This window comes from Callithrix jacchus, chromosome 5, assembly GCF_049354715.1.
Source record: "Callithrix jacchus isolate 240 chromosome 5, calJac240_pri, whole genome shotgun sequence".
In the NCBI taxonomy this organism is placed as follows: Eukaryota; Metazoa; Chordata; class Mammalia; order Primates; family Cebidae; genus Callithrix; species Callithrix jacchus.
Window position 1 is genome coordinate 74,034,029 of NC_133506.1, and position 19,825 is coordinate 74,053,853.

Consider the following 19,825-nt stretch of genomic DNA (forward strand, 5'->3'; position numbering starts at 1 on the left):
TGGATTTAGTACAAGAGAGACCTTTGGTGGTGACCAACAACGTGGTGAAGTAGAGGGAAGGGGACACGAGTGTCATCAGTGAAGAGATGGCAGGTAAGGTCTGGGATGAGCCCAGCATGGTGGCACATACCTGTAATCCCAACTACTTGGGAGGCTGAGGCAGGAGGACTCCTTGAGCTCTGGAATTCGAGACCAGCCTAGGCAATATAACAAGACCCCGTCTCAAATAAATAAATAAATGATAAATAAATAAATGCAGACAGACAGACATCTGGCCTGGTGTAGTGGCTTGTGCCTGTAATCCCAGCATTTTGGGAGGTCAAGGTGGCAGATTACGAGGTCAAGAGATCAAGACCATCCAGGCCCACACAATGAAAGCCCATCTCTACTAAAAATACAAACATTATCTTGGTGAGGTGGCACGTGCCTGTAGTCCCAGCTACTTGGGAAGCTGAGGCAGGAGAATCACTTGAACCTGGGAGGCAGAGGTTGCAGTGACTGGAGATCATACCACTGCATTCCAGCCTGGGGACAGAGCGAAACTCTGTCTCAAAAGAAAAAATAAATAAATAATGACATCTAGAGAAGGCAGAGGTAGCAGGTTGGAGCGGAAAGAAAAAGGAGCCCAGGACAGGGCTTCAAGTTATTTGATTGACTGATTAAAACTTAAATAAAGCTTACAAATTTTGACCAGAAGCAAGTGTGGTGGTGGCTTTGGGTGGCATTCAGTCCTCTCTTGGGTCTGGTAGCAACTCATCCTGGTTTTGGCATTGAAAGTTCTTCATCCTGGGAAACTCCTCAGCCCTTGGCAAACTGGGATGGTTAGCATCCACTCCCAGGCTGCTACTATAATTTAATATTCAGTAGTCACTGACAGACTGGGGAGGCTAGTCCATATTTATTCATTCAACAAACTTTTACTGGCCCTGGAAATATAATGCCTGCAAAGCATACAGAGTCGCTACCCTTACAGACTACACGAAATTCCTTATTTGCATTTAAGTGATATATATCTATATATTTTTTGAGACAGAGTTTTGCTCTTGTTGCCCAGGCTAGAGTGCAATGGCATGACCTCAGATCACTGCGAACTTTGCTCCCTGGGTTCAAGCAATTCTCCTGCCTCAGCCTCCTGAGTAGCTGGGATTACAGGCATGTGCCACCTTGCCTGGCTAATTTTTGTATTTTTAGTAGAGATGAGATTTCACCATGTTGGCCAGGGTGGTCTCAAACTCCTGACCTCAGGTGATCCACCTGCCTTGGCCTCTCAAAGTGCTGGGATTACAGGCATGAGCTACCACACCTTGCATTATATGTTATTAATCAAGCTGAATCTCCAAAAAGAAAAACAAAGAACAAAACGACAAAGCATATTTTCCCCTTAGTATCATGGTTGAAAATGTGAAAAGCTTCGTATCTGAGTCGTGGCACCAAAAAAAAAAAAAAAAAAAATATATATATATATATATATATATAAAGAAAATGTGAAAAGTAAGAAAAGTATAAAAAGGCAGAAAAAAATATTGGCAAGTTTCCTTTCAGTATTTTTCCTACATGTTTCCCAAGTTACTTCCTATCAGTGTCCTAAAAAATGCAAGTTAATTTTAACTTTGGCTGCAAACCAAGAACAAAAAGGTTAAGTGTATTGAATTAATTTTTCAAGCCAAAGTGAAAGGTTCTGAGGATGATCTGCTGCCTCCAAAGGTTCAATCCCTGTTTTTTTCCACTAGCAGGTGTGATCACAGGCTGGCCAAGGTGGGTAATGAGTTTCCCTCTCCTCAGCAGGCTTCCTGCTGTACAATTTTTTTCTTTTTGCAAATTAAAATGCTGCATTCACCTGATAATAAAAATCAAGTAGAGGCTGGGCATGGTAGCTCACACATGTAATCCCAGCACTTTGGCAGGCTGAGGCGGGCAGATCACTTGAGGTCAGGAGTTCGAGACCAGCCTGACCAAGATGGTGAAACCCCGTTTCTTCTAAATATACAAACATTGCCTGGCATGGTGGCAAGTGCCTATAATCCCAGCTACTCAGGAGGCTGAGACAGGAGAATTGCTTGAATCCGGGCAGCGGAGATTGCAATGAGCTGAGATCGAACCATTACACTCCAGCCTGGGCAACAGGAGTGAAATTTGTCTCAAAAAAAAAAAAAAAAGTAGAACAGAGATCACAAAGAAAAACAACAGGGCTTCACCCCTTGCCCTCCTATTCCACCCCATCCTACTCCACTTTCACAACCTAGAGGCAACCCCTTTAATGCTTTCTGTTTGCAATTTTGGAAGTTATTTCCAAAATTCTCATATTTCTCAACCTCCTGAGTAGCTGGGACTATAGGTGCACACCACCACATCCATAAAATGCTCATAGTTCTTTTTTTTCTGAGACGAAGTCACTCTGTCGCCCAGGCTGGAGTGCAGTGGCGCCATCTCAGCTCACTGCAACCTCCGCCTCCTGGGTTCAAGCCATTCTCCTGCCTCAGCCTTCCGAGTAGCTGGTACTACAGGCATGCACTACCACACCCAGTTAATGTTTTGTATTTTAGTAGAGATGGGGTTTCACCATGTTAGCCAGGATGGTCTCGATCTCCTGACCTCGCGATCCACCCACCTCGGCTCCCAAAGTGCTGGGATTATACGCGTGAGCCACCAAACCTGGCCTGAAAATGCTCATATTTCTAATTTCTTTTCTTTTCTTTTTTGAGACGAGGTTTCACTGTGTCCCTTGGGCTGGAGTGCAGTGACCTGATCTTGACTCACTGCAATCTCTGCTTCCCAAGCTTAAGCAATCCTCCTACCTCAACCTCCTGAGTAGCTGGGACTACAGGTGCACACCACCACATCCAGCTAATTTTTTTCTGTATTTTTGGTAGAGGTGATGTTTCAGCACATTGCTGATCTCTAACTCCTGAGCTCAAGCCATTTGCCTGCCTTGGCCTCCAAAAGAGCTGGGATCTGAGCCACTGCACCTGGCTTCTATTTCTTTATATATGAAATTTAGTTGATATTGACTTTTTTTTTTTTTTGAGACAGAGTCTCACTATGTCACCAGGCACCAAGCTGGAGTGCAGTGGCACAATCTCGACTCACTGCAACCTCTGTCTCCCGGGTTCAAGCAATTCTCCTGCCACTACGCCCAGCTAATTTTTGTATTTTTAGTAGAGACAGGGTTTCACCATGTTGGCCAGGATGGTCTTGATCTCTCGACCTCGTGATCCGCCTGCCTCGGCCTCCCAAAGTGCTGGGATTACAGGCTTGAGCCACCGCGCCCGGCCGATATCGACTTTCTAATATAAAACATGAATTGTTACATAAGCAGAATATGTATTAAAAAACATGAATTTTTTTTTTGTACCTCAGGCTGGAGTGTGGTGGCACGATTTTGGCTCGCTGCAACCTCCACCTCCCAGGTTCAATCGATTCTCCTGCCGCAGCCTCCCGAGTAGCTGGAATTACAGGCATCCACCACCATGCCCGGCTGATTTTTTGTATCTTTAGTAGAGACGGCGTTTCATCATGTTGGCCAGGCTGGTCTCACATTCCTGACCTCGTGATCTGCCTGCGTTGGCCTCCCAAAGTGCTGGGATTACAGGTGTGAGCCACCATCCCTGGCTCTATTTTTGTTTTTTGTTTTTTTTTTCTGAGACAGAGTCTCGCTCTGTCACCCAGGCTGGAGTGCAATGGCCTGATCTCAGCTCACTGCAACCTCCGCCTCCCGAGTTCAAGTGATTCTCATGCCTCAGCCTCCTGAGTAGCTGGGATTGCAGGTGCATGTCACCACACCTGGCTAATTTTTGTATTTTTAGTAGAGACGGGTTTTTACCATGTTGGCCAGGCTAGTTTTCAGCTTCTGACCTCATGATCCGCCAACCTCAGCCTCCAAAAGCGCTGGGATTACAGGCGTGAGCCGCCGCACCCGGCCTATTCCATCTATTTTTGTCAGTGTTTCTGGTGAGAGAAGCAGCTTGTAATTCCTCTTTCTCTCCTCATTTCTACATGTGACCTTTTCTCAGCTTCACATTAACAAAAGGCAAAATCGTGGGCATTTGCAGTCTTTGCTGTCATTAAGTCTTCTGGATCTTTCTATAGGTTGACTCTTAACAGTCAAAATTCAGTCAAGGATATTTACATTATTATGGCCACATAAACATTGGATAAGCTCAGGCCAAACAATGGGCTGGAATTACACTTGCTTCTCCATGTAGTCAATCACACAGTCCATGTGTCACTCAAAGAACAATGTGTCAAGCAAGCACTAAGGTCCAAAATTGATACCGTATCAATTGAATACAATTATGTCGTGTTATAGCTTGTTTTTCATTTATTTTATTTTTTTGAAAGACAAAGTCTTACTCTATTGCCCAGGCTGGAATGCAATGGCATAATCTCTCCTCACTGCAATATCTGCCTCCCACGTTCTCCTGCCTCAGCTTCCCAAGTAGCTGGGACTATAGGCATGCACCATCACAGCCAGCTAATTTTTGTATTTATTTTTTTAGACAAAGTTTTCCTCTTGTTGCCCAGGCTAGACTGCAATGTCTCAATTTCGGCTCACTGGAACCTCCACCTCCTGGGTTCAAGCGATTCTCCTGCCTCAGCCTCCCGAGTAGCTGGGATTACAGATGTGCACCACCATGTCTGGCTAATTTTTGTATTTTTATTAGAGATAGGGTTTCTCCATATTGGTAAGGCTGGTCTCGAACTCCCAACCTCAGGTGATCTGCCCACCTCAGCGTCCCAAAGTACTGGGATTACAGGCACGAGACATAGCGCCTGGCCCTAATTTTTGTATTTTTCAGTAGAGATGGGGTTTCACTACATGTTGGCCTGTCGAGTCTCGAACTCCTGAACTCAGGAGATCCACCTGCCTCAGCCTCCCAAAGTGCTGGGATTACAGGCATGAGCCACTGTGCCCAGCATATTTATTTGTTATTTATTTTATTTAAACTCCCCCACTCACCTATTTATTTTATTTTTTATAGAGACAGGGTCTTGCTCTGTTGCCCAGGCTTTGGTGCAATGGGATGATTGTAACTCACTACAATCTCAAACTCCTGGGCTCAAGTGATCCTCCTGACTTAGCCTCCAGAGAAGCTGGGACTACAGGGGCAGACCATCACACCTGGATAATTTTTCTTTTATTTTGTGTAGAGATGGGTGAGCGTCTCACCATGTTGCCCCAGCTGGTCTTGAACTCCTGCCCTCAAGAGATCTTGTCTCACCCTCTCAAAGCTCTAGGATTACAGGTGTGAGGCATGATGCCCAGCCCATATTTATTTTTTTTTATTATTTATTTATTACCATTATTTTTGAGACACAATTTTGCTGTGCAGCCCACGCTTGAGTTCAGTGCCCAGGTCATAACTCATGGAAACCTGGAATTCCTGGGCTCCAGTGATTCTCCTGCCTCAGTTTCCCAAGTAGCTGGGACTATAGGTGCATACCACAATGCCCAGCTGTTTTTTAATTACATCATGATTTCAGTTTTGAAAATTTTTTGAATATTCTTACTGCTTTTCTTTCTTTGTATACTTTTTTTTTTTTTTTTGAGACAGGATCTTACTCTGTTGCTCAGGCTGTTAGGCAGTGGTGTGATCACAGCTCCCTGCAGCCTTGACCTCCCAGGCTCACGTGATCCTCTCATCTCAACCTCCTGAGTAGCTGGGACTACAGGCATGCATGACCACGCCCAGCTCTATGGATTTTTTTCTGGACTCTCTAAGTATATTAGGTAGTACTCTTTGCATCTTGAATTATCTCTGCTTCCTCCAGTGTCAAATTTTGTTTGTTAATTTTGGACTTTCTTTTCTTTTTTGAGACAAGGTCTCCCTCTGTTGCCCAGGCTAGAGTGTAGTGGTGCAATCATGACTGACCTCAGCCTCAAACTCCTGGGCTCAAACAATCCTCCTTCCTCAGCCTCCTGAGTAGCTGAGACTACAGGTGTGGGCTAATTTTTTAAAAACTTTTCTGGAGAGATGGGGTCTTGCTATGCTGCCCAGGCCCATCTTGAACTCCTAGTCCTCAGCCTTGGCCTCCTGAGATTGCAGGTATGAGCCACCGTGCAGGGCCAATTTTGGTCTTTTCCACGGTGCTGGTCCTCCTCAGATGCATTGCAATGACGGGCTTCAGAACACGCTACCCCAGAGAAGGCACCTCGGCATGGTGAGTGTTTTAAGCTGAAGGAATTTAAGAAAACCGCAGAAGCCGAAGGGTGTTTCTTACCTTCTCCTGCCCTTTTCCCTAAACCAGGTCACACAACCCAGAACTCCCTGCCCTTTTCCTGAAGAAGCTAATAGTACCCTCATGTGAGAGGTGCCCTCCCTGCACCTGGAGGAAAGGAGCGTCCTTATCTCTGAAGACTCAGGGACACAGAGAAGAATCTGAACCAACAGGCCTTCCTGAGTTCCCCACCTCCCCGGTGATCCACAGGAGGTGCCCGCACAGGCACAGCCCCGTCGCTGCCGTGGCCGCACACAACGGGCCTCACCCTGCTGGTGCAAGCCTGGGCTAGACGCTCCGCGCTCCAAGGTCGGGTGGGCGCCCACTCAGTCCGCTGCGCGCACAGCGCCCCGGCGAGAGGCTCGGGGTTTAATCACACACTGCGTCCGGCTTCCTGTCCCCAGCGCCCCCTCCCGCCCCGTTTCCCTTGCCCCTCCCTCTCTGCAGCCTGATCCGCCCCGCCGGCTCCCCCTCTCCCGATCCCTCGGGTCCCGGGATGGGGGGGGCGGTGAGGCAGGCACAGCCCCCCGCCCCCATGGCCGTCCGTCGGAGCCAGAGGCTGAGGGGGCGCCGGGGGGAGCCGGGCACCGCCCTGCTGGCCCCACTCGCGCTGGGCCTGGGCCTGGCGCTGGCCTGCCTCGGCCTCCTGCTGGCTGTGGTCAGCCTGGGGAGCCGGGCATCGCTGTCCACCCAGGTGAGGCCCCGCTGCGCACCCCTTCCTGGACACATCAGGAGCTGCGACTGTAGAGGGACCGCTGGGGGCCGAGTGGGATAAGGGAAAGGGGGAGGGAGGGTGGGTGGAGGGCCAGATGTCAGGTGGAGCAGCACAGGGTGACGCTGCCTCCTTCCCAGCAGGAGCCTTCCCAGGGGGAGCTGGTGGCAGAGGAGGACCAGGACCCGCCGGTGAGTGGGCGTGGGCGCGGTCTGCAGGCCGCTGGGGCATGGGAAGAGTGCGCAGCTGAAGGGCAGGGTGTGTGCCGCTGTGCCAGCCGTACTCGAGGTGTGTGCAGGGTGTGTGTGAACCCAGTGCGTGCATGGGCGTGTGTCTGCAGGGACGTGTGTGCATGGTGACAACTGTGGGTTTGTGCCACCTGAGTCTGAGGTGCTTATTGGCTGGGGGTGGCGTGGGTGAATGAGACAGGTGAGGCTGTGTCAAAGAGGGGTGCGGTAGTGTACAGGGTTCATGTCCTCTGTGCGTGGTGACTGGGTGTGGGCGCATGTGCAATGCGCCAGTTGAGTTCAGGGTCTGCATCAGTTGTGGGTGGGGGCGAAGAGTGGCTGGTCTAGAGGAAAGGGTGAGGACTGGGGCCTGACTCCCAGCCTCACCTTTGCCTGGGGCCCCAGCTGTTGGCTGAGGGGCTTGATCTAAGACTTCTGTGCCTGTTGCTGGCTGGTGGCTCTCCTGACAGGCCCCATCTGTGTCCCTGTATATCTCTGGGAGTCCCTGGTTGAACCCTGCCCTAATTCCCCCAGGAACTGAATCCCCAGACCGAGGAAAGCCAGGATCCTGTGCCTTTCCTGAAACAACTAGTTCGGCCTCGCAGAAGTGGTGAGCGTCCCTCTATCCTGACCTCAGGAAGCAGGCAGAGCAAAAACCATTATCCACATGGAGAAACTAAGGCACGGAAGGTGAAAGGAGACTCAGAGTCACACAGCCAACCAGCCAAGACTCAAACCTAGGGATTCTGGTCCTCCTCTGAAACTCTGTCTGTCACACCTTACCCAAACATGGAGGTGGGGTGGCCATGAGTTAGAAGAACTCTGGGGGTCCTGATGGAGACTAGGCTGGGGAGTCAGAGGCCTGGGCCCCAACAGGCAGAGAGATTTAGGAATGGGATGAGGGGGATGACTAGAAAACCATGTGGCCAAGTCAGCAGGTAACTGTCCTGGTTCCCACCCGTTATCTCGATGTGATTAGCAGCAGCTTCCTGTTTTGCTCTCAGAAGTATCCCAGTGTGGATGACAAATTCGTGTGTGTGTATGTGAGAGTGACAGAGTCTCCCTCTGTCATCAGGCTGGAGGGCAATGGCGCGACCTTGGCTCATTGCAATCTCTGCCTTCAGGGTTCAAGCGATTCTCCTGCCTCAGCCTCCCAAATAGCTGGGACTACAGGTGTGCCACCACCTTGCCCAGCTAATTTTTTGTATCTTTAATAGATACAGCATTTCACAAGTTGTCCAGGCTGGTCTCGAACTCCTGACCTTGTGATCCGCCCTTTACAGCCTCCCAAAGTGCTGGGATTACAGGCATGAGCCACCCCGCCTGGCCTGGATGACAAATTATAGTCATTCTACTTACAGAGGAAGATGAGGCCTGAGCTTCTAAGGCCAGAAGTCTGGACAAGAGTAAAGATGCCAGGGTCCCTGAGAGTGGAATAGGGTTGGGAGAGTGACTCTGGGACCCCCAGGGGGGCCTGCTTTGCTCATCTATCTTTTTCTTGATTCTCAGCACCTAAAGGCCGGAAACCACGGGCTCGCAAAGCGATTGCAGCCCACTATGAAGGTGGGTGATGGGTGAGCCATGCCCGGCAGAGGGGGGCAGGTGGCACAGGGGCAGGGCAGGTCTCATCAGCCCTTTCCTGTGCTTTACAGTTCACCCACGACCTGGACAGGATGGAGCGCAGGCGGGTGAGACCCCATCCCCCCACAGCACTGGCCTCCTGGGAAAAGGGCCCCTCCAAACATTTGACTTCCCACTCCCTTCCCTGCCACAAGCCTCGGAACCACAGAAGTCAGTTCATGAAGGTCTTGGTTCTCTCTGTGACCCAGGCGTGGGACCCCATGAAAGACCCTGGAACTCTGCCCAGCTCCCCCAGCCAATCACTGGCTCAGCTCTCTCCTTCGGCCTTCACTCTTCTCCAAGACGCACTTTTCATTCTTTTTTCTTCTGTCTCCTCCATATTCCATGCCCTGATGATTCTCTCTCTCAAAATGCGCTATATCTAACTCATCTTTTCCCTTCTACCCTACCCGCTACCTCAGCACTTGACTTGAGAACTCAAACCCAGCCTCTGGCTCCTTCCCCACTCCACACCCTCCCCACCCCTCCACTCCATCCCACCTGTGCTGCTGTGCTGAGCCCCCAAACCTCACTTTTGTTATGGTACCGGCTCTCCGGTTGGCTTCCCATCTCTTCGAGGTCTGGTCTCAACCTAATTTCCCTGCACTTTTCTGCTGTCTCCATGCTCACGGGGCTGACACCTCTGCCCCCGGGGATGCCTCTTCTGGACTTTGCACATACCATACCCTCACCCAGAATGTCCTTCCACTGTGAGAGGCAGGGAGGCATGAGGGGTGCTGAGTCAATGGATTCACAGCAGAGATGGAGAGAAGTGGATGGGTTTGGCATGCATCCTGAAGATATTACTGATTTACGGATTGGAGGTAAAGAAAAGAAAGGAAGGAATCACAGATGACTTCTAGATTTTTTTTTTTATATTTTTTCTTTTTTTTTTTTAAAGACTGGGTTTCACCATGTTGGTCAGGCTGGTCTTGAACTCCCGATCTCAGGTGATCCGCCCACCTTGGCCTCCAAAGTGCTTGGATTACAGGCATGAGCCACCATGCCCGGCCAGATTTTTTTTTTAAGACAGAGTCTCACTCTGTCGCCCAGGCTGGAGTGCAGTGGTGTGATCTTGGCTCACTGCAACCTTTGCCTCCCAGGTTCAAGTGATTCTCCTGTCTCAACCTCCCAAGTCACTGGGACTACATGTGCACACCAGCTAATTTTTGCATTTTTAGTAGAGACGAGGTTTCACCATGTTTGCCAGGCTGGTCTTGAACTCTTGACCTCCCGTGATCTGCCCGCCTCGGCCTCCCAAAGTGCTGGGATTACAGGTGGGAGCCACCTCACCCAGTGGACTTCTAGATTTTTAACTTGGGTATCTCTGGGAATAATGATGCCATTTCCTAAGAAGGGGTTGACCAAGAAAGAAATAGGTTGGGAAGTATGTAAGATAATTATTAATTTTGAGATGTCTAAAAGAAACCAGTGGATAAATGATGATAAAGTGAATTCCACAAATAAATGGCTGGACATTGTCGACTAGCTCAGGCTAGAGCAGGATGAATAAAGACAGGAGTCATGGCCATATGGTTGGCCTTTTTTTTTCTTTCTGAGACAGAGTTTTGCTCTTGTTGTCCAGGCTGGAGTGCAATGGTGAGATCTCAGCTCACTGCAACCTCCACCTCCCAGGTTCAAGTGATTCTCCTGTGTCAGCCTCCCGAGTAGCTGGGATTACAGGCATGCACCACCACCCCCAGCTAATTTCTTGTATTTTTAGTAGAGATGGGGTTTCTCCATGTTGGTCAGGCTGGTCTTAAACTCCCGACCTCAGGTGATCCACCTGCCTCTGCCTCCCAAAGTGCTGGGATTACAGGTATGAGCCACCGTGCCTGGACTTTTTTTTTTTTTTTTTGAGACAGAGTCTTGCTCTGTTGCCCAGGCTGGAGTGCAGTGGCGGGATCTCGGTCCTCTGCAGTCTCCGCCTCCTGATTCCAAGCGATTCTCCTGTGTCAGCCTCCCAAATAGCTGAGATTATAGGTGGGCAATAATTTTTGATTATAGGCTAATTTTTGTATTATTAGTAGAGACGGGTTTTGCTACGTTGGCCAGGCTGGCCTTGAACTCCTGACCTCAGGTGATCTGCCCACCTCGGCCTCCCAAAGTGCTGAGATTACAGGTGTGAGCTGCTGCGCCTGGCCTACAGATGGCATCTAAAGCCACAGGATTGGATGAGACACCAGGTGAAAGAAGGGCCCCATGAATGAAGCCATGAGGCCCTTGGACATCTCAAAGTGGAGGTGAAGGGGAAACCAGCAGAGCCTGAGAAGCAGCCAGAGAGAGAGGAGGAAACCCAGGGAGGGTGGCATCCTAGATTCAGAGAAACCACCGTTTCAAGGAGGATGTGGCTGTCTGTGTTCAGTGCAGCTGAGAGATCACATGAGATGAGAACAGAGAAATGCTGGCTGGGTTTGGTAACATGCAAGTCAACTGCTGACCTTCAAGAGGGGGGTTTCAGTGGCATGGTGAGAACAGGAAGGCAGTGTGCATTGGGTTGAGAAGAAAATGGGAAATAAGGAACTAGAGGCAGTGACAACTCTTTTTAGAAGTTTCTCTGTAACAAGGAGTAGAGAAATAGGCCAGTAGGTGGAGAGGGGTGTGGACCAAGGAAAACTTTAGTTCTGTGAACAATACTATATTCATCTGAACATGTACAGAGGGCTTTCTTGAGATAGGCACTGTGTCTAGCACCTGTGTTCGGTCTTACCTAATCCTCACAACAGCCTTAAAAAGAAGATACTCTAATTACCTCCATTTTACAGATGGACGTTACACAACTTGTCTGAGGTCATGAGATACTAAGTGGTAGAGCCAAGATTTGAACCCAGCTAGAATGTGCCTGTGTACTGCACATGGTCTGCACGAGAGGCAAGGTGGCTGGTGCAGGGGTGAGGGGTCCATGCAGGGGCTACATCCAAAAAGGGGAGAGGGAAGTTTCTAGAGAGAAGACAGGACACATCTCCCACCCTTACCAGAGGGTCAAAGCGGAACAAGAGAACAGGTGGGTTTATAGATTAGCTGGGGGGCGATGAGGGAGCCTTGTGTTGATGACTTCTAGGTCCTCTGTACAACTAGGGAGATGGAGACAGAGGATTTGAGGAGAGATGATACAAAATCTCATATTGCTCAGTACGCGAGCAAGTTTCGTGGGGGAATGTAAGATTGCCAGGCAGTACAGAATGTCCAGATGAGTTTTGTGGCTGGAGACTAATGACACCAGGCAGGACCTCTGTGGTCCTGGGCACACCATGCCCTTTGGCAACAAGCAGCCTTTGCTCAGGCTGGCTCCATAGCTAGGAATGCCCTCTCTTCTCTGCCCTCCCTACTCTTCATGCCAGGTCAACCTTCCTCCCCTCCGTGTAGACCACTTATTTTGGAATGTCTGGAATGAATACAGACATTCATTCATTGATTGCCGCAACATGCACTGAGGACCTTCTGTTTGCTAGGGGCCAGGCGAGGTGCCCAGAGTGACTAATATCCAGACCCATTTTTTTTTTGAGGTGGAGTTTTGCTCTTGTTGCCCAGGCTGGAGTACCATGGTGCGGATCTCAGATCACTGCCCCCTTCCCGGGTTCAAGTGATTCTCCTGCCTCAGTCTCCCGAGTAGCTGGAATTACAGGCACCTGCCACCATGCCTGGCTAATTTTTTTGTATTTTTAGTAGAGACGAGGTTTCACCATGTTGGCCAGGCTGGTCTCGAACTCCTGACCTCAGGTGATCTATTCACTTCAGCCTCCCAAAGTGCTGGGATTACAGATGTGAGCTACTGTGCCCAGGCTCAGACTAATTCTTAAGGAGTCACTGTCTAGGAGAGAAGACAAGCATATAAATTTATAATTACATGCTGGATGAGGTGGCTAATGCCTATAATCTCAGCACTTTGGGAGGTCAAGGTGGGTGGATCACTTGAGGTCAGGAGTTCCAGATCATTCTGGCCAACATGTGAAACCCCGTCTCTACTAAACATACAAAGAAAAAAGTTAGCCAGGTGTGGTGGCACACACCTGTGATCCCAGCTACTCAGAAGGCTGAGGCATGAGAGTTGCTTGAACCCAGAAAGCAGAGGCTGCAGTGAGCTGAGATCATGCCACAGTACTCCAGCCTGGGTGACAGAGTAAGACTCCACCTCTAAATAAATAAATAAATAAATAAATAAATGTAATTACAGTACAATATGACAAAAACAGTAAGGAAAGTGGCCAAAGATACCTGGCAGCACAGGGGCAGACAGACATGGCTGTGGAGTCAGGGATTCCCTCCCTACATTGCAAGACGCCACTCGGCCTTGAAGCAGGAGTGTAAGACAGGCAACGGGTCAAGGCTGGGGAACTGTAAGTTCAGTGTGGCAGAAGCAGAAAGTGCTAGAGGAGTGAGATGAGGACGAGGCTGGAGACAGAAGCCTGCCGGTGGGGACTATTCTGAGGCGAGCCATCGGAAGTAGTAAGGCAAGGCGAGGCAGGCTCACATTTGCATCTTAGAGACTCATTCTGTGGCTTCGTGTAGGGAATAAACTGGAGGAAGTAAGATGGAAACAGGGAATGCTGTGAGAAACCAGACGGAGGTACCAGATGGGGGGAGGGGTGAGAGATCTATTTAGGAGGCAGAATTGATAGCAACTGGTGATGGATGAATGACATGGTAAAGGAGAGGCAGGCTTGAGTATCCTACTGGTAGCAGAACCAGAAGCCAAATGCGGGAGACAGTAGCAAGTGTGGGATGCCAGGAGTCAGCTCAGTGTTGGATGAGATGAGTTTGAGGGGCTGCTGCTGTTCAGAGGGTGCAGTTGGCAGGATGAGTAAGGGAAGGAAACTTCAGTGCTAGAGACTCTGCAGAGCACAGGTTGTGGGAACCCATCAGTGAAAATAAAAAAGCCCAGTGAGCGTAACTTTTTTTTTTGAGATGGAGTTTCACTCTTGTTGCCTAGGCTGGAGTGCGATCTCAGCTCACTGCCCGCTTCCTGGGTTCAAGTGATTCTCCTGCCTCAGTCTCCTGAGTAGCTGGGATTACAAGTATGCATCACCATGCCTGGCTTTTTTTTTGTATTTTTAGTAGAGACAGGGTTTCACCATGTTGACCAGCCTGGTTTCAAACTCCTACCTCAGGTGATCCATTCACCTCAGCCTCCCAAAGTGCTGGGATTACAGGCATGAGCGCCTGCACCCAACCTTGCTCTGTTGCTCAGGCTGGAGTGCAACGACATGATCTTGGCTTACTGCAACCCCCCCACCCCCGCCCCGTGGTTCAAGAGATTCTCCTGCTTCAGTTTCCGAGTAGCTGGAATTACAGGTGCCCACCACCATGCCCAGCTAATTTTTGTATTTTTAGTAGAGATGGAGATTCACCATGCTGGCCAGGCTGATCTCTAACTCCTGACCTCAAGCAATCCACCCACCTCAGCCTCTCAAAATGCTGGGATTACAGGCATGAGCCACTGCACCTGGCCGAGCATGATGTTTTCGAGGTGCATCTGTGCCATAGCATGTATCAGTACTTCACTCTTTCTATAGCCAAATAATACCCATTATATGGATAGACACTTTGTTTATCCACTCATCAGTTGATGGATGTTTGGGCGACATTTTATTATTTTTAATTGTAATAATTCAAGTAATGCATGTTTACATCCTCAACATAAAAGAAGCAAATAATATAGATATCCATGAAGTGAAACGTTAAAGTCCCCACACTTATCCTTCAGTTCTTCTCTCCAGAAGTGACTGCAGGGGACAATCTGCCCTGAATGTCTCTGGCAATATATGTTAGATTTTTCATATCACTTCCTATTCAACCATGGGGGCCACAGGGCATGGCTCCTCCCTTGGCTGGGGTGATCTATGTGTCTTCTGGGTAAAGTGGGCCCCGAGTGTTCATCTGCTCAATGGATCCCTGGGGAGCATGGGAGAATCCTGTAGAAGGACGTTTCCTTATTTCTGAGCATCCATGTTCAGGTGTGGACGGGACAGTGAGTGGCTGGGAGGAAGCCAGAATCAACAGCTCCAGCCCTCTGCGCTACGACCGCCAGATTGGGGAGTTCATAGTCACCCGGGCTGGGCTCTACTACCTGTACTGTCAGGTAAGCCACACCTGGCTGCAGGGCTAACGCAGTAAGGGAGGGGCGAAGGGTTTGCCAGGAGAGTGGGAACAAGCTTCAAGGCTGGGAGGGTGAGTTGGGGTTTGGGTGGGATGGGATGCCTGAGTCGCTGAGGAAACTGGAAACTGAGGCGAGGGCAGGCAGAGGCCTGGACTCGGCCTGTGGTCCCCACCCAGGTGCACTTTGATGAGGGGAAGGCTGTCTACCTGAAGCTGGACTTGCTGGTGGATGACGTGCTGGCCCTGCGCTGCCTGGAGGAGTTCTCGGCCACGGTGGCGAGTTCCCTCGAGTCCCAGCTCCGCCTCTGCCAGGTGTCTGGGCTGTTACCCCTGCGTCCAGGGTCCTCCCTGCGTATCCGCACCCTCCCCTGGGCCCATCTCAAGGCCGCCCCCTTCCTCACCTACTTCGGACTCTTCCAGGTTCACTGAGGGGCCCTGGTCTCCCTGCAGTCATACAGGCTGCCAACTCCCCTCGGCAGCTCTCTGGGCACCCAAGTCCCGTCCTCCCCACCCTCAGCTGCTCTTTGCTCCAGACCTGCCCCTCCCTGTAGAGGCTGCCAGAGCCTGTTCACTTGTTTTCCATCCCACATAAATACAGTATCCCACTCTGACCTTACAACACCCCCCACCGCCCACTTTCCACCTCACTAGCTCCCAAATCCCTAACTCTTTGAGGCCCCCAATGATCTCTTGACTCCCCACTGGCCACAGACCCCCAGGGCATTGTGTTCACTGTACTCTGTGGGCAAGGACGGGTCCAGAAGACCCCGCTTCAGGCATTAAGAGGGGCTGGACCTGGTGGCAGGAAGCCAGAGACTGGGCCTCGGCCAGGAGTCCCCAAATGTGAGGGGCGAGAGACAAGACAAGTTCCTCCCTTGAGAATTCCCTGTGGATTTTTAAAACAGATATTATTTTTATTATTATTGTGACAAAATGTTGATAAATGGATACTTAAGTCGAATGAATCATAGTCTCTCTCTTTATTGGGGCTCAGGGGACACTCCCAGGGTAGCTGGGGGCCATGGGAAGGGGGGAATTGGGGAGTGGCACAGCTGGAATGCCAGGGTGATGTTCAAGTTTGGGCACAGGGACCTCCATGCCTCCAATCCCCAGGAGGGAAAAGAAGGTAGAAAGGTACACTGCCCAGGAAAAAAATCAATCCCCCGTCCAGGGTTCAGGAGAAACGGCCTCTTTCCCCGGGAGGCAGACTTCCTCCTTCAGGGGAATCCCTCCCTGACTGGGAGGAGCAGGGGCCCTTCCTCTTGGTGGCTTCGGGACATTCAGCAGGTGCTGGCACAGGCCCTGGCTGGGAGGTGGGGTGGGCAGGAGCCAGCCCAGAGGGGGGCTCAGAGTCAGCAGGCACATGGGAAGCCTGGACCCTGTGTGCTGGGGAGGAATCCTGCATCGGCCGGGGTCTTGGGGCTGCTTCTTTGTCTCTTCGTCCAGAGCCTTATGTAAGAGCTTTTCTCGGGAAACAGGAAGTCCTGCTTGCCAAGTTCAGCACAGGGAGTAGTGCAGGCCTTATTCCAACACACCCGGCCCAGCCTTAACCCCAGAACTCAGCCAGTTTCTTGCTTCCGTGCCCCTGGTTCTCCTCCCCACTGAGTTCACCCCTCCTTTCCCGCTTTCAGTCACCCCTAGTCAACTGCTCCAACAATCTCTCCTGTGCCTGAGCCGGAGGGTCTTCCACCCTCACCACCACCCTGGACACTGCCCAGCTTGGCCCCCCATCCTGCTCCTGGCACCATGCCCTCTAGCCAGCCAACCTTCCCTCCCCCAACCCTAGGGCCGCCCCAGGGTTCCTGCGCACTGGCCGCTCCTCCTGGGTGTCACTGGCAGCCCTGTCCTTCCTAGAGGGACTGGAACCTAATTCTCCTACGGCTGAGGGAGGGTGGAGGGTCTCAGAGTGCCAGGAGCACTGACAGTACCCTTAGCTTGCTTTCCTCCTCCCTCCTTTTTATTCTCAAGTTCCTTTTTATTTCTCCTTGCGTAACAACCTCCTTCCCTTCTGTACCACTGCCCGTACCCCTACCCGCCCTGCCACCTCCTTGCTACCCCACTCTTGAAAGCACAGCTGTTGGCAGGGTCCCCAGCTCATGCCAGCCTCATCTCCTTTCTTGCTAGCCCCCAAAGGGCCTCCAGGCAACATGGGGGGCCCGGTCAGAGAGCCGGCATTCTCAGTTGCCCTCTGGTTGAGTTGGGGGGCAGCTCTGGGGGCTGTGGCTTGTGCCATGGCTCTGCTGACCCAACAAACAGAGCTGCAAAGCCTAAGGAGAGAGCTGAGCCAGCTGCAGAGGACAGTAGGGCCCTCCCAGAAGAGGGAAGGGTATCCCTGGCAAAGTCTCCCGGAGCAGGTGAGTGAGGGGAGGAGGGTGTCCGGGAGAGATGGATGGTTAGCATTCGGGGCCTCTGGGCCTCCTGGTCTGCAGTTTCAAGGGGGTGCAAGAGAGGGTCTCCAGTTTGGAAGTCAGGGGTGCGGCCATTCCAGGAAAGGAAACTGTTAAAGGTTAATGCTTCTCAAACCTAACAAATCCTGGAGGGCAGCCAGCACCAACACTCAGGTTGCTGGGAAAAGGTGCACGAGAGATTTGAGGCATTTCGGGGGCAGGGGAAGGCTGGAAAGGAAGGCTGGCTGGGACCTTTGCATCTTAATCTAACCCTGACCCTCTTTCCATGAGCAGAGTTCCGATGCCCTGGAAGCCTGGGAGAATGGGGAGAGATCCCGGAAAAGGAGAGCAGTGCTCACCCAAAAACAGAAGAGTGAGGCTTCTAGGGTGCAGCAGGGGTGGGAGGTGATCAAGCAGCATGGGGACTGTAAGCCCGAGTCAGGGTGAGGGTGGAGGCTGCCAATAGCACAACGGGGGAAGGTGGACGCAACTGAAATTCCCTCCTTCCTTCCTCAGAGCTGCGCTCCATCTTGCACCTGGTTCCCATTAACGTCACCTCCAAGGGTGAGCACTATTTTAAATAATGGCTTTGGGGAGGGGCAATGACCAGGAACTCTGGGGCTGGCACTTGGGCTCAAGGGTTTCTTATAGGTGAAAGGGAAAGCATCTGAGAGTGAAATCCTGACCAACATGCTATCTCCAGATGACTCTGATGTGACAGAGGTGATGTGGCAACCAGCTCTAAGGCGTGGGAGAAGCCTACAGGCCCAAGGATATGGTGTCCGGATCCGGGATGCTGGAGTTTATCTGCTGTATAGCCAGGTAACCCCAGCCACACTCTGAGCTTCACGGGGGCGGGGGGGGGGGGTGCTCTTCGATGTTCTCCCAGAGCCTCTTTGGCCAGCTCCTAAGGGTTTGTGACCCCTCTATTCATATCAAGCCTAGCAGACCCTTCTTTCTTCCCTGGTTAGCACTCCTGAGGCCTCCCAGAACTGAGCCAGGCCATCCGGTTTTCTTCAACATCTCCCTTCCCTGCCAGGTCCTGTTTCAAGACGTGACTTTCACTATGGGTCAGGTGGTATCTCGAGAAGGCCAAGGAAGGCAGGAGACTCTATTCCGATGTGTAAGAAGTATGCCCTCCCACCCAGACCGGGCATACAACAGCTGCTATAGTGCAGGTGAGAGCCGTGCAGTCAGTGGCGAGCAGGCCATCTCTGACCCCGGGATAGCAGTGCAGGGAGCTACTGCTAGGAGGTTGGAGGACTAAATAGAGGCGGGTCTGAGGAGTGAAGCGAAGAAGGCCTGGGTCCTTCCAGGAGGCAGAGGAAAGGTGGAGCTGAAGGCAGGGGGAAACTGGCATCTGGATGGCTGTATGTCACTGCGAATCTACCTTCTCCCTTTTCTCAGGTGTCTTCCATTTACACCAAGGGGATATTCTGAGTGTCATAATTCCCCGGGCAAGGGCGAAACTTAACCTCTCTCCACATGGAACCTTCCTGGGGTTTGTGAAACTGTGATTGTGTTATAAAAAGTGACTCTCAGCTTGGAAGACCAGGGTGGGTACATATTGGAGGCAGCCAAGAGCTGAGTATATAAAGGAGAGGGAATGTGAGGGAAGAGAGGCTTCTTCCTGGGTTTGGCTCCCCGTTCCTCACTTTTCCCTTTTCATTCCCACCCCTTAGACTTTGATTTTATGGATATCTTGCTTCTGTCCCCCATGGAGCTCCGAATTCTTGCGTGTGTGTAGGTGAGGGGCGGGGGACGGGCGCCAGGCATTGTCCAGACCTGCTCGGAGCCCACTGGAAGCATCCAGAACAGCACCACCATCTAGCGGCCGCTCGAGGGAAGCACCCGCCTGTTGGCTCAAGTCCACGAAGCCGCCCTCTGCTAGGGAAAACCCCTGGTTTTCCATGCCACACCTCTCTCCAGGTGCCCTCTGCCTCCTCACCCCACAAGAAGTCTTATCCTACATCCTTCTCTCCGTCTATCGTGCCCCAGTTTCCATCACTATCTCCAGAAATGTATCTATTATGCGCCCGTCTACAGGGGATGCCCGACGACGACGGTGCCTTCGCAGTCACATTACTCTTCGGGTCCCAAGGAAAGGCTTTCGTGCGCTCCACTGCCCCGGCATGGCAGGCCACTCCAAGTCCCTCCGGACTGGAACTGGTGTCGGGGGGAGCCTTGGATGAATCGTACGCCCTGGTGTTGGTGTTGCCTTACTCCTCTGAGTTCTTTCTGATCAAGCCCTGCTTAAAGTTAAATAAAAGAGAATGAATGACACCCCGGCTCCACTTCCCCCACTGCCCTGCTTCAGTCCCATCCTCGTACGGGGATTTCCCGGCCTCCTGAGGCGCGCTCCCCACCGGACTAAGATACTAGCGGCGCCACTAGACTCAGGCCCTAGAACTCCAAGACAGAGCGCAACGCAAAAGGGAAGGCCACGCGCAGCCGGGCGGCGGATGTGCGCAAGCGCAGCCCCGCAAAGCGCTCTGGGCGGGCCGGTCCCACGGCGCCGGCGTCCTCGGGTAGGCGGGGCTGGGCGCGTGGTGGCCGCGCCGGCGCTC

General features: G+C 51.5%; 2 protein-coding genes across 12 annotated transcripts; both read left to right on the plus strand.

Moving 5' to 3' along the window:
- The first annotated feature begins 6,633 nt into the window (after positions 1-6,633).
- TNFSF12 (TNF superfamily member 12) lies at positions 6,634-15,392 on the plus strand. 2 transcript variants are annotated; one of them, NM_001278383.1, is made up of 7 exons: positions 6,634-6,910; positions 7,069-7,119; positions 7,690-7,765; positions 8,665-8,718; positions 8,808-8,843; positions 14,730-14,854; positions 15,049-15,392. In NM_001278383.1, the coding sequence occupies exons 1-7, from the start codon at positions 6,713-6,715 to the stop codon at positions 15,298-15,300; spliced, it is 792 nt and encodes a 263-aa protein (NP_001265312.1). In that variant the 5' UTR covers positions 6,634-6,712; the 3' UTR covers positions 15,301-15,392. The 2 variants fall into 2 exon arrangements, with proteins under 2 accessions (NP_001265312.1, NP_001192068.2); NM_001205139.2 differs by having other exon boundaries at positions 7,072-7,119.
- An 850-nt stretch (positions 15,393-16,242) lies between these two features.
- On the plus strand, positions 16,243-19,548 carry TNFSF13 (TNF superfamily member 13). 10 transcript variants are annotated; one of them, XR_013535009.1, is made up of 8 exons: positions 16,930-17,225; positions 17,553-17,631; positions 17,775-17,822; positions 17,962-18,080; positions 18,298-18,436; positions 18,666-18,814; positions 18,941-19,187; positions 19,305-19,541. XR_013535009.1 is itself a non-coding variant. In XM_008996553.5 (7 exons), the coding sequence occupies exons 1-6, from the start codon at positions 16,968-16,970 to the stop codon at positions 18,773-18,775; spliced, it is 753 nt and encodes a 250-aa protein (XP_008994801.1). In that variant the 5' UTR covers positions 16,930-16,967; the 3' UTR covers positions 18,776-18,814; positions 18,941-19,541. The 10 variants fall into 10 exon arrangements, 7 of the variants coding, with proteins under 7 accessions (NP_001192069.1, XP_008994801.1, XP_008994802.1 ...); XR_013535010.1 differs by having other exon boundaries at positions 18,666-18,759; XR_013535011.1 differs by lacking the exon at positions 18,666-18,814.
- The last annotated feature ends 277 nt before the right edge of the window (positions 19,549-19,825 follow it).